Source organism: Hyperoodon ampullatus, assembly GCF_949752795.1.
Source record: "Hyperoodon ampullatus genome assembly, chromosome: 14".
Lineage (NCBI taxonomy): Eukaryota > Metazoa > Chordata > Mammalia > Artiodactyla > Ziphiidae > Hyperoodon > Hyperoodon ampullatus.
Window position 1 is genome coordinate 11,883,166 of NC_136927.1, and position 19,114 is coordinate 11,902,279.

At 38.9% G+C, this 19,114-nt stretch overlaps 1 protein-coding gene across 1 annotated transcript in view; it reads right to left on the bottom strand.

The window, feature by feature from the left end:
- The window catches only part of SNAP25 (synaptosome associated protein 25), a gene marked incomplete at its 5' end in the record, with an annotated part of 32,742 nt that extends 20,348 nt beyond the window's left edge, over positions 1-12,394 (bottom strand). Inside the window, 3 exons of the mRNA XM_079718739.1 lie at positions 2,721-2,769; positions 10,351-10,392; positions 12,323-12,394. Coding sequence (XP_079574865.1) covers positions 2,721-2,769; positions 10,351-10,392; positions 12,323-12,394 — 163 coding nt within the window. The remainder of the gene's footprint in view (positions 1-2,720; positions 2,770-10,350; positions 10,393-12,322) is intronic.
- Between the last annotated feature and the right edge of the window lie 6,720 nt (positions 12,395-19,114).

Here is a 19,114-nt window from a genome sequence, read left to right on the forward strand (position 1 = left end):
AAGATGTTCCTGGGAATCATTTGTGTTTAAGAATAATATATTTTTGTATTATTTGGGAGATTTTGGGAAATTTTGCCTGTAGATTTTCTTCATCAAAGTACAATGAAATCTGAAACTCAATATCTTATTCACTTTCTTTTTGACTTCAGATTTATATATATTATTTTTCATGTCAATGCTTTATAATTAGGGGAGAAAATGGTATTATCCTGAACCTTTCTCAAACTTTTTCTCCTATTGCAATGCTCCTTATCTACTCCCTTCACATGCAAATTATTAACTAAAAGAGTTAATAAGATAGAACTCCTTATTACCTGAGCATATATGTATCAATTTAGCTCTGGAAATGAGGTACCACTCTTCTCTATGGGCACCTGCTGCCTAATTAAATAAATTTTTTAAAAAAGCAATGATTTGCTGTGTCCTGAGTTTCAAAGTCTGGGACATTGTTATACACATCAAGCCAGCAAGTCTTATGATTTATAGCAAATTCACCTGGAGAGCTCTGAAGACTGCCACAGCTATTGTAATTCCTTCAAAATACAACTCCACTAGGCTCCATTATTTTTGTATTAATTTTGACAATTTATATTTTAAAAATGGGGGGAGAAGTGTTGGGATTGATGTTCAATTGTTTTTTTTAAATTTTCTTCTGATTTAAAAAAAATTAGTTGGTGTATATTTATTGGAAAAGTTCAATACAAATAAATAATATAGAAACAAAAGTCTTTACATAGCAGCCATGAGGGTGTACCCCTCAGATCTCCCTTCAAGAGGGACACTGTAGTTAGCTGACACCTCCAGCTGTTGTACCTATGGGATCCACCACATTTACATGGAAGCCATGCCCTCCCTGGGATGCTTCTAGCCAACAGCTGAGCACAATTTACTAGAGCGGAGGCATCACTGCCCGTCACAGGGCTGCTCCATCGGGTTGTCTTTGCTCCTGGGCTGCCTGTCAGTCTGGCTGAGACTTTCTCAGAGCAGCACTACAGTATGAGACTCTTCCTACCCAATCCTCCTACTGCCTCCCTCTCCTCTCACAAGTGTCAAGCCCGCATCACAGTCCAAAGGCTCTCCCTGCTTACTCCTGCTTCCTCTCCCCTTCACCCATCGCAGACATTTCCTTAAGAAGTCTCACACACTTCTAATTGATTCTTAGCAGTTGCTTCCCAGAGGACCCCAAATAATACACCTTCCTTCAGTCCCTCCCTGTCCCTGCTGTAACTCCTCAGAAGTCAGTAAAAATTGATCTCATATATTGTAAAGGTTGCAGAACATTTTATGCAGAATTTCTTTCCTGGCCATATCATAACTGATTTGGTCGGTCTCCCCACTGACAGACATTTAGTTTCCAGTTTTATACCATTACAGGTAAGGCATGTATATTTTTCTTCATGGAGTTGTCAATGAATATCTGCAGCATATAATTCTATGAGTGGAATATCTTGGTCAAAGATGGGTGCTCATCAAAATTTGGAGATATTATCAAATTACTCTGAAACTTTGTACCGATCATCAGTGCCCATCTGTAGATTGAGGGTTTCTGTTTTCCCAACATATTCACAGCATTGATTATTATCAATTAAAAGAAGCTGTGCCAATCTGCTAAAGAGTGGCATCTCATTACTGTTGTTGGGCGAAGCATGGTTTCATTTGTCTACTTGTAAACGGATGATTTACATATTACATCCATTTTTTCTTGTATGTTGTTGTCCTTTTCTTTGATAAAATGCAAGGTCTCTCTGTATTTTAGGGAAATGCCTTATGTCTGTTATCTGTAAGGTAGTTTCCCACCCTGCCCCCCCATCCCCAGTTTGAGGTTTATTCTTGGAGTTTGTTTATGGTGTTCCATGTTGTAAAAAATTTTATATTTTTACCTTTGACAAAACATTTCTTGTGATTGCTAAGAGTTTTCTAATGTCTTTGTAAGATATACATAAAGAGAAAAAATTCTGCTAAATCTGATTATTATGATAAGAATTCAGAATGGAATCAGATAACTAACTTGTGGCTAGAATTAAATAAATCATTGCTGTATGACCGTATGTATAAATCAAAGAAAATAATTTTGGTATTACCTTTCTAGGTTCCACTGTAGACTAAATATACTATACTAAAATGTTGGCACTCTGATGTTCACTGCTTCTAGTATTTCCGTAATAATTAAAAGAAAAAGTTCAAATATTTTATGTGGTTCAATTTTCCAATGATTTCCCTCAGCTTATTTCCTGTTAAAAACAGCTTCCAGTTATTCAAGGAATTCCCATAATGACTTGGAAATCAATATTGCCAGATTCTGAATTAGGATGGTCAAAAGAAATGGACAATATGGTATACTATTCTCTCATTCTATTTAGGAATTATCACATCAAATTTATGGGAAAGATTGGGGATGAGGAGGAGAATTCTCAAACTCTCCAAAATCCTATCATTAAAAATTCAAACAAATGACTTCTGCCTTCAAAATTCTATTACCCGAACACATATAACAGGGTGCATAGTACCATTTATTCAACTGTGAAGATCTCAACATTTCCATACATTTACCAATCTTTTCAAAAGAAAAAGGAGAAAAAAAGCAAGATAAAAACTGTAGAACTCTTACACACATATATGTGCATAACACACATCAATGACCACCTGTAGATGCACAAATCATTTTTTAATGGACTTTATTCAGATGAGGAATTGTTCTTACTGAAGAAATCTGAACTTACCTCCTTGTTCATCCAACATAACCAAAGTCCTGATACCAGCATCTTTACTCTACATTCCAATAATGGTAGCAAAGTGGAAAAAGAGTTAGAGAGAGAAAAGAGAGAAAGAGAAATCAGTAAGGGGACAATTAGCCCTAGATATGGAAAATGAGGAAGGACCAAAGGAAAAAGAGGGAGGAAGTATGGCGAAGAGTATTAGGGGCTGGGGAGGAACTCAGAGAGGTGGGTCACCTGTGGACTTGCTTCATCAGTGATTCTCAGATAGAAGAGGGGGATGTTGCTCAGTCTCCATGGGGTGGGGCTCGGGATGGGGCTTGGCATGGACTTGAAATACACATACTTAATATTATAGCATGATTTTATATCTGGAAAATAAAAATGCCTATAGTTTTTGTAGCACCAACCACAGAAAGCAAATCTTTCAAAATCTTTAAGACTAAATCTTCTCTGGCACGATAGATCAGAAAGTTTCCATAGGTGAATTGGGGAGGGGTGCTCTACTGAAAAGATGTGTAAGAATCTTGGGAGTGGTGATGAGATTTTTAGGTTTATCAAAAAAGATGACATCTTCACAAAGGTTGAGAAACATAGCTCAAAAGGAAATTCAATCTTCCATTTCTTTCTTTATGGAGAGAAGTTTTGCAAGATTTAGAAAAGGGAATGACAGATGAGAAATAAGGGCTTTTTCTAATGAAATCTGAAATTCTACACAATAATATGGTGTGAGAAAATAATTCATCCACAAGTTTTACTGCAGTTTTTTTGTTCACCCCTTATGATCTAAATAAACCAAACAGCCCTGAACTATTTGGTGGAGGGGAGTGGGAGTTTGTGGGTGGGAAAAAGGGAGCAGAGATATTTGCATTGCTCATAATCATCATTTCCAGGAACTAGTTATGTAAAGACCTTCCGTTTTATAGGGTGATTATTAATAGGTGTTAAATGGCAGTGCTTACAGTTTGGATTAATTGTTTTTTCAAGAAAACTCATGGTGGTACCTAGAATAAATTTTAAAATACATCTCTCATGGCCCCATTTATTTTCGACTGACTTACATTAACCTAAGAGAGAGAGATGTTAGTGGAGGTCAACAAAAGTGTTTTGTTTTGTTTTTTTAACAGTATTTCAACAATTTAATTCCAGTAGTGCTTTTAAAAAATAAAATAAAACACTGAAAATTATTTCTGTGAGCTTTTATCAACTCACCATTTCAGAGAACGTGTGCAGTTAACTCTCCCAGACAGAAAAGCCTATTTTGCTTTTTTTAAAAAAATTGAATGAAAGATTCTTTAAATTCTATAGTGCTTTATAGTTTTCAAAACTTTCACATACATGATTTCATGTAATCACATAAGAACCCCTTTTTTACCCCTACACCTCTATGGCCCCTTCCCCCTTCCCTCTCCCCACTGGTAACAACTGGTTTGTTCTCTATATCTGTAAGTCTGCTTCTTTTCTGTTTTAGTCACTAGTTTGTTGTGTTTTTTTAGATTCCACAGATATCATACAGTATTTGTCTTTCTCTGTCTGACTTATTTCATTTGACATAATACCCTCCAAGTCCATCCATGTTGCTGCAAATGGCGAATTTTCATTCTTTTTTATGGGCTGAATAGTATTCTGTTGTATATATATACTACAGCTTCTTTATCCATTCATCTGTTGATGGACACTTAGGTCATTTCCATTCCTTGGCAATTGTAAATAATGCTGCTATGAACACTGGGGTGCATGTATCTTTTCAAATTAGTGGTTGAACACATTTTGATAAGGTTTAGTTGCAATGTCAGGATGTAGTTTGGAGAGTGAAGGCTCAGGATGACTTCAGGAGTCATTGACAGCACAGATTCTGGAGCTAGAATCTGCCTTGGAATCCTGGTGATTTTTTTTCCTGGCTGCAGGACCTCGGGCAAATGTCCTAATTGCTCTGTGCCTCAGTTCGCTCATTTGTAATAGAGCAATCATAATAGTTCATACCTCATTGAGTTCTTATGCAAATTCAATGAATTAATAGGCGGCACATGTTAGAACGGTGCCTATAGTTAGCCTTACACCAGAGTTAATAAAATAAATACCTTCACAAAATGCACCTATAGCAGGATATCTGGGCAAACTAAAATATCATCATTACAGACTACCACCAGAAGTTTCTAGACCACTGCTCAAACTTGAATGTGCATATGAATCCCCTGCATAGAAAACATCTTGTTAAAATATAGATCCTGATTCAGTAGGACTGGGGTAGAGCCTGAGATTTTTCATTTTGAACAAGATTGGCGATGCTGGCTGGTGCAGGGTCATACATTGAGCAGCAAGATTCTAGACCCCAGAAGACATTTCAAAATCTTGTTCTTCAATGTGTTATAAATGGACATTTGTCTACACGAGACTGTATTTTAACAATTTCTATGCTCCTTTTCTGCAAATTTTAACCATTGTTTATGAGAGGAAATTGTAAAAAGCAGATGGCTCATTCAGGCATGTGGATGAGACAATGCAAGTTCCATTGAGGATGGAGTCAACTCAGAGAGCATCTTCTTCTCTAAGGACCCAACTCAAGGCCATGCATGAGATCTCTGTCCCGTTCTATTTGGGATAGAGGGTGGGAAACAGGTGAGTGACTTCAGTTTAGTCAGTTCAGCTCTCATCTGTTGACCCTTTCTGCTCTACCCATTTATTTTATATAATAAATAAAATAAATAAATAAAATAAAGTATAATTTCCTCTGCAAGTATAATTTCCGCTTTGTTCAATTTGGTGCTAAATGTTTCAGTGCTGGAATGAGTCACAGAACCACCAAGAGTTTGCCCCAGTTTGGGAGAACAGAAGCAGTGAGCTTCTGAAAGTTCAAGTGACTTCTCCCTAAGCTCAGCCAGTTAATAGTCTTGAGATTAGGGAAGAGTCACTTGAACTTTCAGGATGCTTTCCCATATTTAAGATAAGGATAGAGATGCTAAATAAGATTGGGTAGTTGCTAGGTTGGTTCATTCACTCACTTGTTCATTAGTTTGTTCATTCATTCATTCATTCACTAAATGGTTATTGAGCTTCCACTCTGCCCCAGGCACTAAGGTAAGGGCCAGACAAATGCCTGGCTTCTAAACTGTGCTTCACAGAATGATAAACAGTTTGGTCAAGTGAACAGAGCTGGAATCTGGGAGTCAGTAATTCTGAATTCTAGACTTATCTTTACAGATCTATTGCTCTAGAGTCATCTGTTCTGTGTCTCAGCTTTCCCAGCTATCAGATGGGGACAGAAACAGCTCCCTCACTTCCCAAGATTTATAAAGACAAAATAAGATACAGAACCTAAAAGCTTCTACAGGTTCAACACCACTGGAGGCAATGATTCAAAAACTGAGATAAAGGATTTCATTTGTGTGGAATCTGTCAGTTTAGGATGAGCTGCTATGTTTGTTTTCTTGGATCCTTTTGCTTTTTGTGGAATTCTCAAAAATTTTTAAAATATTGTGGGAGTTGCTGATGTAAGGGAAATGTTGTAAGAATTCACATTCTGGAATCAGGTAGATCTGAGTTTGAATTTCATCTCTGTCTTTTGTGGCTGTGTGTCTCAAGCAAGTTCCTTAACCACTGTGGACTTCACTTTCCTCCTTGGTAAAATGGAGAGCAAAGCAGTAGAAAAAGTGACTGCAGGGATTAAATTAGATAATACACTCTGAGCACAGTCACTGGCATATAGTAGGTTCTCAATATATAGTAGAACTTATATTTGGCTCCACTTTTTGCTGACAACTTTTATCAAAACAACTGGGTCGTCCTTTGGAGGAACTAGGAGGGCAAGAGAGAAGGACAGGGATGGGACGATATCTTGGGGGAGGCAGAATATTACTTTCTCTGATCCCTTAATGAGTATTATGTTTTAATAGCTAGGAGGGAGAGGAGGTGGTTCTATTTTTGTCTTAGCTCAATTCCTGGTTCCTGTTAAAAATCCCTGGGAAACTTGTCTAACTGTGAACAGGGGGAGTTGGAGACGTCAGTGATTTTTTTTAAAAATATTTATTTATTTACTTATTTTGCTGCACTGGGTCTTAGTTGCAGTGCGTGGGATCTGTGTTGCAGCACGCGGGCTTGGGCTCTTCGTTGTGGCACATGGGCTTCTCTCTAGTTGCAGCACTCAGGCTCTCTAGTTGTGGTGTGTGGGCTCCAGAGTGCATAGGCATGGTAGCTGCAGCACGTGGGCTTAGTTGCCCCGTGGCATGAGGCATCTTAGTTCCCCAACCAGTGATTGAACCCGCGTCCTCTTCATTGGAAGGCAGATTCTTAACCACTGGACGGAAGTCCCTGATATTTTTTTCATTTCTTTCTTTTTACTTTTAATTTCTCTATTCTTATTTTCTTTCTTGCTGATGATCTAAGACCATGTTTATAGAACATTTTAAAGTCTTTTGTCATCCTGAAATGCTTTTCCCAAAGTCCAATACACCTGAGCTAAAAGTAGGCCAGTCCAGACACTCTCTTAACTGAGAGAGTTCCAAAAGATGCCTACAACTGTCTACCTGAAAACAACTGCTCAGCCTGAATTTTCCACCTTTAGTACAAAGTCTGGCATAACAAAGACATAGCTTTAGAATGCTTATTTTCTTCTTGTGGCCAACATTTCGAAAGATAAGTTGGAATGAAAAGAAAAGATGCTGAAACACCCATAAATGTTGGGGAGCCCTCAGTAACCACCAGTGCATGAAAGCTCTGTGTGGGGCTTTTGGATCAGCCTGCCCTAGGGCAGTGTGGCTTTTCCTGGCTTTGTCCCATAGCTCAACGCATTAACGTGTAGAGCTCATTTCCTGCAGTTATTATTAGCAGAGTTAACTTTTTTGTCTGGAATCAAATAGTATTCCTGACTCTCCCTCTAGAATTCATTGTCCCCTCCTCTATGCTCCTGAGGCAGGTGTGGCCTTGAATTTGGAGAGCTATTTTCATATCTGTTTTTCTACATGATATCAATATTGATCTTCCACCTCCAGCGTCAGGCATTCCATAAATATTTGCTGAAATGCATCCATCAAAAGAGCCAGTTCCCAGCCCCAGGCTGGGAACCAAGTGTTATGTGATTTCTAATCTTTTTATGTGTGTATGGTATTCAGCTTTTCTGAACTTTATCTACTGATCTCTGTGTAACTTTACATTGTCCTTGATACACTGATGATGGCTTCTATTAAAAACCAAGCTTCCATGCCTTCCACTCTGTTACACCGTAAAGTCCATGAGGGATGGCACAAAGTCCTATATATTCCACTGAAAGTGTGATTGTTTGCCTCAGGGAAACTTCACAAGTTAAGTAACCTTTCCTGTCTTTGAGACTGAATTTCAGTAAGCATTCAGCTCAATTCAAATTATATGGCACTGATGGACTTTGGGATCATGGGCAAGATCCTGGTATTTCAATGCTCAGATTTTCCAAATGATTTCTGCCCTTGATGAATATTTAATGCTGATTCTCTTTAAAGAGAATTTCCTTCTTGATTGAAAGCAGAATATCATGTGACTGGCCAATGCCCTAGACATAAGGGATGTTTGACCATCAATATAAGATAACCCAGGAGGATGTAAGAGCAATCAATCTAGTCTAATAATGCCTTGCTCATAATTTCCTAAGGATGGAAAGTCTAATAGCCTCCTCTCATTTATTAGAGGTAGGAGACAGCATCCATCTGTTTCACCCCCTGTTCTAAGATGCAACTTCATGCTTGATCGAGAAACACTTTAGGAAAAACAAAAATGTAATATTTGAGAATCCTACTTCAATTAATAGAGCTTTTGAGATTTTTTTTTCCAGAATAAATTAGAGCAGACACTCCTTTTCCAAGACTGGCCAACATTGCCTGCAATTTAAGAAGACACAGAAAAAGAAGTCTCTGTGGCCCAAAGACTCTGATGGGGGAGGGGCTAGTTGGGAAAAGTGTGTTGGATGCATTCCTCCATCACTTTATGTGTTCTAGGCAGTTTCAACATTGCACAGGTTGGCAAACTGGTGATAGATTTTGTAGTTTAGAAATTCCCTTCACATGAGCACACACACAAATGAAAATGAAATATGAGCTTGGAGGCCATGGTTGAAGGTCATAAACACGAATCAAGATAATGATGTCAGCTGACTTCTGGGCTCCCTTCCTGTCACGGTGAGAGCTCATGTGTGGATGTTACTCAGATTTGTTCCTTTTACTTGTTCTCATGACAAGATGAGGGGCAACATGTGGATTCTGAAAGCCTCACTGACACTAGTAGATTTAGAATATCTGCCTCCTTTTTGGTCCTCAAGTACTTCTGCGTGAGTGGTGTTCCCAGGACAGCACAAAGAAAACATTTCTCTTCATTAAGGGAGGGAAGGTTGCTTTCCTGTGCTGCCGAGGGCCCCTTGCTGGCCCACCTCCTGTGGGAGCCAATTTGTGCTACGCTGCAGGCTCAAACTGTCATTTTTCATGATACTAGATCTCCTTCAGTGGACCCCCTACCCTTCCCAGGAGTCCTCTGAGCTCTTGGCTGCCGCCTTCTCCTCCCCCTCCTGTGGCAATTCACATTTAGCTATATTCCATTCTTAGCTGAGAAGCTGAAGCTGCAGAAGTACGGGAAAATGTTGGCTTCCATAGTGTGAGAGGAGGCTGCCCTTGCTTTTAGCCTTATAAAATTGACCTTTTTCTCCTTTCATGTCATTGCAAAAGCAATTTACAGTAGCACGAGGCAAGTAGGCTCATTTGATCATTCTGCTAGAAAACCCCCAAGATCTCTAAAGATGATAACCACACATGAATTTATACATTGATAAGCATTTTCAAAGCGTAGATAAAACAGCATCTCACTGAATAAAAACGATTAGACTTGTTTTATTCAGTTAAGATAAATATAGCTCATCCCATTCTTTTTCCACTTCATCTCTCCCAATGGACAAGTTCAATTAATCCATTTATTCTTCCTGGTTGACTGCCGCTCTCCCAAATTGGAATAAATGAGGTTTACTGCAAATGCCCTTTTGATTCCATTATTGCTGTCTGCCCTATTTCACCCATTTAAAAATAGTCACGGATTCATTAACCGTGCCTTGCAAATGGATGTTAAATCCAGAGTCAGGAATATAAAAGAGCTTCTATATTTACATGACTAGACTTGATGTTTCCCTTTATTAAAAGATTTTCCTATTATTTCATGAATTTTAGTGCCTGACTATATATGTAACAATTTCTGAAAATTATGCCTCTATGGGTACATCTTTTTTAAAGTGATATATGTGGCTAAATTTAAAACAGTAGGCCAAGATTACATGTAATTTAGAGGCATCAAAATCAGTACAAATGAGGATTTTATGTAGGTAATTCTTTCGTATATTAAAAAATCGCTCTGATTTGTTTTTGTGATTTCTTGGGAGCATTTATTTACTTGGAAATACCACCCTCCTCTGCTTCCCAGACTAGGAAGATAGGCTGGGCTGGAGGGAGAGTGAATACTTTGATGGTTACCTGGAAACTTAAATATAGCATCTCTCTCATTATGTGGCTTTCTGGTAGCTACATTCGCACTGGAATCAATGGGACGGTGGTCTAGGGAAAGGCAAAGGGTCTAGGCAAAGAATATGTCGGCCAAAGGGATTAGTTCATCTTAAAATATAGTCACCGCTTACCTCTTCAACCAGTTGTAGCATACGACGGGTGCTTTCCAGCGACTAAGATAAAAAACATAAATATTATGAGTGCAGGATCCAGAGTTCTTGGAATATCAGAAAAACTTTCTTCACTTGGGAAACATAAAGGGTTGTTATCACATGTTCTTTGTAACTAAACCACAATTTCAATCTCTTTCCTATCGGGCTTTCTACATAATAAGATTCCCTAAAGCAATTACATTAAAGCTGATTGTCATAAAATCAAAACCAGACGAAGTTGATTTTGATATCAAAGACAAAGCTTGAAAAGGTAATTTTGTATGTGCAGGAGGCATGAAAAATTATCTCGAATACTCAGAGGACTAATTTGGCCTCCCTGGACCAGGAATATTGAAATTTAAAGGCAAATATCATTCGTCATGAATTGAGATGAATCTAACATCGATTTTCTTATAAAGCTCCTAGAAACACAATTGGAAGTTCTTATCACTACAAATTAAGTTGTTGCCCTAGGGTGGAAAAAAAATCAAGTGTGTTTGAAATAACTAGTTTATAGGAGACAGCTATAATAATTATCTTCATCCTTAGATAAGAAAAAATGAATTCAGCACTGGCTCTTGGCATGTATTGTATCTGTAGTGTGAGGACACAGTGGGGTCACTTTTTTCTAAGTTACATTTAAATTACTAGAATTCAGCAACCAGTGTGATTTCTCAAAAGCTGTGCTTTTCAATGACAAACTTATTTTGGACAAGAGTTTGCAGGAACATGAAGCATGTTCACTTTCCTGGAAGCACTGTCAGCAGGCTGCTTTTTGAAATAGAATGGCTGTAAGCAGAGGTATGCTGGTAAATGTTAACAATGGGCTCTCCAGAAAAAAGATGTGTGTGTGTGTCTATGTGTGTGTATTATTTTAATGATATAAAGGATGACTACCATAAAATTTATAAATAATAATAAAATATGCACCACTTTATTGCAAATTCTGTATAGCCAATTGATTTTCACAGAAAGCTTTTGTTGATTTTTGCTGAACTCTTGTGTCCACAGCTAAGCACGCATAAAACAAGTGCAGCTCTGTCATGAACGCTGGTTGATATTTTCATTTACTTGAGTGAATAAAAGGCAATTGAAAGAATGAAGACATGTTTTGGAACTTTATTCATTTGTCAATGATGCAAGTGGCTTCTCTGCTGAAGAGAATCATTGTTTTCAAATACTGGAAGATTTTCTCAATTCTTTTTTGTGTTGCTTATAGTGTAATGGCTGCGGATGTTCATACTTTTAAGTTTAATCTGCATTATTAATATTTTTCCACTTTCTTAAGTCTAGAGGATCAACAAAACAATAGTTCAAGCCCTGATTTGTAGTGTTTGCAGATTCGTGGTGTAAATACTTTTTCCCTCTCTGATTTCTAACTACACCATGGTGTCACTGAAGGTGAACTTGGGAAGGTTCACGGTAACACACCACTAGACGGTATCCTCACAGTACAGATACAATACATGCCAACAACTTTGAAAGCATAGATAGTAGTAAAATCATTAGGACGTGATGAGATCTGAGTATTTATTACCTTTGATTTTAATATGATCTATTTAATTGTCAGTTTATATAATTCAATTTTAATACCACCTTGCAAAGTTCTGGACAATGTAACACCCAGCTCTAAGAATTGAGCCAACTCTGGCACAACACTGGCTGTAAGACACCCAAAGACAGTGCTTTTCTTAGAGGATCTTGACTTCTCTAGATTTCTAGGAGTTGGAAGTTTGGGCTCAGTCACTGATCTGCATGCAAGTTTTATAACCAACCCATTCCTGTGTGCAGAGCCCTTAGATATATAGGAAATCAAAGTAATACTCCTCCTGTTTTTTTTTTTTCTTTTTTTCTGAGACATGAGAAGAAGCCCTTTTCCCACCTCAACCTGAATAAGACAAACTATGCAGCTCTCCATCTTTTGCTCCCTTCCCAGGTCTCCATCCCTCACCTCATCAGCCAGCTGGTCAGCCCTTCGCTGCATCTCCTCCAGCTCATTGCGCATGTCCGCGTCTTCAGCCATGGTAGGGGTGGGGGTTGGCGGGGTGCCTGGGCTGGGGCGTCAGTGATGGGTTTGGCCACGGAACCTGGAAAGAAGCAGATTTGAACATGTGAGAGCTTATATGTGTACAGGCAGGTGTGCTCAGCTAGGGGGAAGGTCTCAACGGTCCATACTCTGTCTCCGTGACTCATCTTCTGAGCTGGAAGCCATACCCAGACAGGAGTCTGCAGAATTATGCTCTTTCTCCAAAAGCCACCATGAATACCTATTTGCCTACTTTACAGTGGAGATGGATACCTGTCTGCCTATGAAATAATTTTTAAGACACACACCACTCAAGTTTGAAATGTCAGTAGGGAAGGATGTGGTTCCAGGTTAGAATACCTTTAACCTCCCACTTATTTATTTCTATTTTATTTTTTAACAGCTTTATTGAGGTATAATTGGCATACAATAAATCCCATATCTTTGAAGTATACAATGAGAAGTTTTGACAGATGCATCCTCCCAGGAAACCATGACCACAATTAAGAAAATAAGCATATCCATTACCCCCAGAATTTTCCTCATGCCTTTTATAATCCTACCCACCCACCCATCCCATCTCACTGTAGCCCGGTGCCAAGACAGCTGCTTATCTGCTTTCTGCCACTATAAATTAGTTTGCATTTCATAGAATTTTATATAAATGGAAAGATACACTATGGATTATTTTTTTCTGGCTTCTTTCACTTAGCATTATCATTTTGAGATTCCTTCACGTTGTAGCATGTACTAATAGTGCATTCCTTCTTGCTGTTGAGTAGTATTCCATTGTATTTAGGGGCATTTAAAAGCAAAAGACAGAAAATCTTTCGTCTCTTTCAGTTGTTATCAGAGGTTGCCAAGAGGGCTTATGTGGGTGTGCATAGGAATTTTTCTAAAGAATGGGTCCTTGGTCCTGAAATGTGACCTGTGCATTTTTCTGGCTGCTCTCTTGAAATCCTGTTTGGTGCAAATTACAGATAACCAGACTAGGTTCCCTCCAGAGCCAATCAGCCCCTTTCTTTCCCTACCCACCTCCTCCATTCTGGCCACCAGAATATGTACTCATGATATGATGTAAAGTTTTAAATGCTTTGCATTTTACTTAAACACAAGTCTTCATTTTAGAAATTAAGGATCTAGGAAACAGAATTTGGAAGGAATTTATACCAAGTCATTCCTAAACCTTGAGATGAGCAGAAACAAAATTCCTATATTCCTCTGAGTGACTGGGATCTGCCCTCCAGGATAAAATGGTGGACCAGAAATGCTGAGTAGATTGTGGGTCATAGCTTTGATATCAGGAAGACCTAGTTGGACTGCTGGTTCTGGCACTCAGTTGCTGGGTGACTCTGGACAAGTTTATTGCTGTCTCTGAGCCCCAGCTTTCTCAACAGCGTGAATAATACCAGACTCATTGGCTTGTTGAGGGGCATATATTATAGAAAGTTCTGATCAATCTTGTTTGTCAGGATGTGGGAGCTTAATATTCAGAAAGCTTGCTTATTCAGGATAAGCCTGTACCCTTTGCTAAGAGTGAAACAAATCCGGTGTTTGTTAATTAGCTTTCATTTACTGATGGCTGGGCAAGAGGCATGTTGCTGCAGTGCTGATCACCCATGGAAGCCTGAAAACAGGGAAACCAGCCGAGTGCCTGAATCTCCAGTCTCCAAGCAGCACCTCTCAAAGGATTTCCAGGTGGAGACAAACAAGAGTACCTTCTCACCCTGTTCTCCATCCTCGTATTTTGCTGCTGGGTTCCTTGGCAGAACTTCTTCCTTCAGTCTAAGCCAGCAAGTGACCTTTCTTTTTAATAGGCCAGTTTGTTAGAAGATAGAGGTCTTTGTGCTTTCAGACATGTAGTGCTGTTGCTATTTCCCACTTCTCTACATCTGTTTGCAGATGGATGTGCCCCTTCTCTCTCTCTCTGTTACACACACACACACACACACGTACACACACACACAGGTCTCATGTGTTTCCTTGGCAATCTCCTCTCAAACTTGCTATTCTCATCACCTGAAGAACAGCTGTAGGGCTCCCTATGTTTAAGCTGATGTTCACCTATAAGGATCTGGTTGATGGGCAGTTGGTGCAGTGACAGTGAAGTCATGGGGTAGACACCTTGTTTTCATCACTTTCATGGCTCCCCCGGGGAGCTCCCACCCCTTGTCCTGCTCTAAAGGGTAGGGGTATGTCTGTGATTGGAAGGGCAGAGCAAGGAATATGACAAACCTCAAATGCATGGCATTTCAAAGCTGAAAAAGTAATGTCCACTCTCCTAAGAAGAATGGGGGGAGCAAAAGCATGGAATGCACCTTGAAATCTTCTGTTGGGATGTTTATTGCTGGTGTTAGATAAACTGCCCCTACAAGCTCCAAACCCATGCATATTAGAATGCTAAGAGACAGCACTTGAAGAAGCATACTGATGGTGATTAACAGTAATTTCAGTGGCTGAAAGTGAAATGGCATTTATTATCTAGGTGACATGCAACACTTCACTTACATTAGCACATAACCTCCATCCTGTGTGTTGCCTGAGCTGGTAGTGTGGCCCCAGCCAGCAAAGCCTGATTGTTAAGTGAGGAAATTAGAAGCAGAACGACTCAAATCTATTCCCTGGGGCTCTGATGTAAGACTATCTCCCAGTCCATTAAGGGCCTAACAGTATCTATTAATTAGCTCAAATCACCAGTGTTTAGCAAAGTATCTGGCCCCTAGTAGGTGTTCAATTCATGGGAATTGACTTGTTGGATGAATGAATGGACTGTTCTGACAGCCCTAGGTAGCATCCGATGTTTCCAAGACAGTAGTTTTCCAGGTGTGGTCCATGGCAGTGCTTCTAAAACCTCAATGCCTTCAGAATCACCAGAAATCTTGTTGAAACGAATTGCTAGGTCTCACTCTCAGAGATTCTGAGTCAGTTGGTCTGAGATGGGGTCCGAGATTCCGCGTTTCTAACGAGCCCCAAGGCGATGCTGATGTTGTTGGTCCACAGACCATAATTTGAGTAGCACTATCTATAGAATGCTCCCCTGGAATGTTAATAAGTGTCACCAGGTGAGGTAGGGCAAGGTCCTGCAGTTATTAGGTTGGGGGAAACAGTGGGCTCAATAAGGGCTGCAGGGAATTATGGCCAAATTCAGATCATTGCCTGTTTTTGTACTGGCTGTGAGCAAAGACGGCTTTTACGTTTGAAGATGGTTAAAAAGACTCAAAGAAGAAAAAATATTTTGTACATGTGAAAAGTGTATAAAATTCAAGTGTCAGGGTCCATAAGTAAAGCTTTATTGAAGCACTCCCACACGCATTCACTTCCTTATTATCCGTGGTCCTTTGAGGTCACAATGGGAGAGCTGAGCGGTTGCTCTTTGAGGGCCACGTGGCCCTCAAAGCTGAAAATATTTACCCTCTGGTCCTGAACAGTTGCTGATCCCTGGGCTACATAAAGTTAAACAGAAATTCTTAAAGCATTTCCTGTCCACAGGGCACCGTATATTTGCTATAGACAGATACAGGGTGTGGTGTGTTTTTCTGTCTGTAGTTGTTTGTAGAATTTCCTTTGCCTGGAGTTTCCTGTGATGGGGTTTGTGTTTCCTGGACCATACTTTAAAACAAGAAATGATGCATGGAGTACAATATAAAAGTGAATTTGCCTTTGATGGACAGAGTTTTAGGACTACAAGTCAGATTTAATCCATGTGATTAATCTGGGATGACTGTACAGCCCTCAAAAAGATGCCTAATTTTCATGACCAGCTGGCCAAGGTTCCTAGACTCAGCATCAGCACCGGGCCGTTTGCATCAGAGACAGAGACATCTGAGGATGTGTCGCTGTCGAGGTATGCGGTACAAAATGGGTTGTCTGCAGTTATCCCTTGATGGCAGGTATAAATTGTAAAGCTCTCATTCTCATTCTGCATCCAAGTCTATTTGAGACCCACATTGGACACACAGCAGACAGGCTCCAGAGAAAACCCTTTCTCCCACATCAAGGGGCTTACTTATTTATATGAATTAGCCTAAGACTGCTTTCTCATGTAGAATCTGGACTCACATATGGGGTTAGGGCTCAGGAACAGAAGGTGAGTGTGCGTATTTAAGTGTGCGCCTTTGATATACGAGGTTGACAGAGACATGGATGACTATTATGCTGGGGACATCGGCTGTTAGTTCAAGTGCCATAGGGCAGGAATGTCATGGAAAAAGTGTAAGCAGAGTACGCCCTGAGCTAACATCTATTTCTCTCCCTGTTTCACACTTTAATTAAAAGAACAAACCTATATACATCAATACCCATTGGCTGAATTATCATAGAAAGCTGAAACCTACATCTTCGTGTCTCCCCACACTGCTAATCATTTGAACAAGGCTTCTGTAGGATAGATACCTCTCTTCCTGTAGACCCTGCCTGCTTTCTGGTGGAGATATGCCTTCAAATTCAACAGAAGTTTATTAAAGACTCACTATGTTCAAAAAGCCCAAAGAAGAACACAGGGACTTTATAAACCGAGTCTGACAAGTCTCCTTAATTATTAATACAATCACACTAACACTTAATGAGGGCTACTCTCCGTAGGGCGCTGTTTTCAATGTTTTCACATAATAACTAATGTAAACCTTAAATGACACGTGGTATGCATCCTGTTAGTATCCCTACTTTGTAGATCAGGACACAGGCTTAGAGGTAACTCTCTACTGACGCACAGATAAATTTCAGATCATGAGTTTGGGTCATTTTCAAAAACATATTTTCAAAGCATATTTATTCTCAAAGCAAGTTGTGTGGATATTTTTTCTTTTAATTAAAAACTGGAAGTGATTTTATTTTTAGTTTCATTTATATACCGAAAAATAATGTAGTGGTCTGACAGGTACATCTCTTTTTTAATTGAAGTATAGTTTATTTACAATGTTTCAAGTGTATAGCAAAGTGATTCAGAACATATATATTCTTTTTCAGATTCTTTTCCATTATAGGTTATTACAAGATATTGAATATAATTCCCTGTACTACACAGTGGGTCCTTGTTGCTTATGTACCTTATATATAGTAGCGTGTAACTGTTAATCAAAATTTCCTAATTTATCCCTCACCCCCCTTCCCCTTTGGTAACCATAAGTTTGTTTTCTATGTCTGTGAGTCTATTTCTGTTTTGTAAATAAGTTCATTTGTATTATTTTTTTAAGATCCCACATATAAGTGATATCATAGGATATTTGTCTTTCTCTGCCTGATATTTCACTTAGTATAATAATCTCTAGGTCCATTCATGTTACTGCAAATGGCATTATTTCATTCTTTTTTATGGCTGAGTAATATTCCACTGTGTGTGTGTGTGTGTGTGTGTGTGTGTGTGTGTGTATACACACCACATCTTTATCCATTCATCTGATGATGGACATTTAGGCTGCTTTCATGTCTTGGCTATTATAAATAGTGCTGCTATGAATGTTGGGGTGCAGGTATCTTTTTGAATTAGAGTTTGTGTCTTTTCTGGATATATGCCCAGGAGTGGGATTGCTGGATCATATGATAACTGTTTTTATTTTTTAAGGAACCTGACAAGTACATCTCAAGTATATCCCAACTTTTGATATTATTTATCATCCCTACTTAGGTTGTTAATTTCCAATTCTTTTTTTCCCTTGCATTTATTCTTACTTTATTTCTCTTTTCTTCCTAAGATGTGTTATCATATTGTTCCTTTTCTATCTTCTTGAATTGACAAAAGATTCATTTTACATTTTTTCTTATTTTTGGTACAGTATACTACTTACTGCTCTAAATTGTCCTCTCTGTGTTACTGTGGCCCTATCCTACATGTTTAGGCATATAGAATGGTCTTTGTTATTTATTTCTAAGTAGTTGTAGATTTCAGTTTTAATTTCTTCTATAACTCAGGAGTTATTTGAAAATATGATTTTAAAATTTAAATAAGAAGGGTTTTTTTGGTAATTTCTAATTTTATTTTCATTATGGTCAGTGAAGGGGACCCACATGATTTTTGCTTTTTAAAATCTGGTGAGATTTCCTTTGCACCCTAATGTATGACCAATTTCTGAGAATGTCTGTGTTTGAAAAGAAATTCTATTCCATATTTGACTCTGTCTAGCTACCTACCTACATCAAATCGAGCTGAAAAGGAAGGTGTGTTATTTAAACTCTCCGAAATCCTTACTCAACCTGATCTATTGATTTCTGTGTATTCAAATTCTCCATGGGAACTATAGTTTTATCAATTTCATCTTATATTTCAGCCCATTTTTTGTTTTTCTATTTTACAGCTAGGTTGTCGTACTAATAGACCCCCAATGGCTACACATTCATGGTGGATTGTAACTTTTATCAATATTAAAGAATAGTATTGTACCTGTATACCGCATTTCATTATTTTATTTACATTACACAATTCTGGTCAAACTCAAGGGACTGGAGTATATGTCTTAGCCTATCCCTTTCATCTTCACAAAACAAACCTAAACAGCAACAACAACACCACCAAACCAGTATCACACATCTACACTGTGGGAGTTCTCATTTGGTTCATGACTCAGAATCTAACAGAGGGGCAGCCACCTGTTTTCTTTGGGCTTTCGTCCTCACCTGTAGAAGGAGCCAGCTCTTGGATGTGTTTGGAGGAAGGTCTCTTTCCCCAACTGTGATGGTACAAGAATGTGATCAAGGATGGGCCTAGTGCTATTATTTTCACTG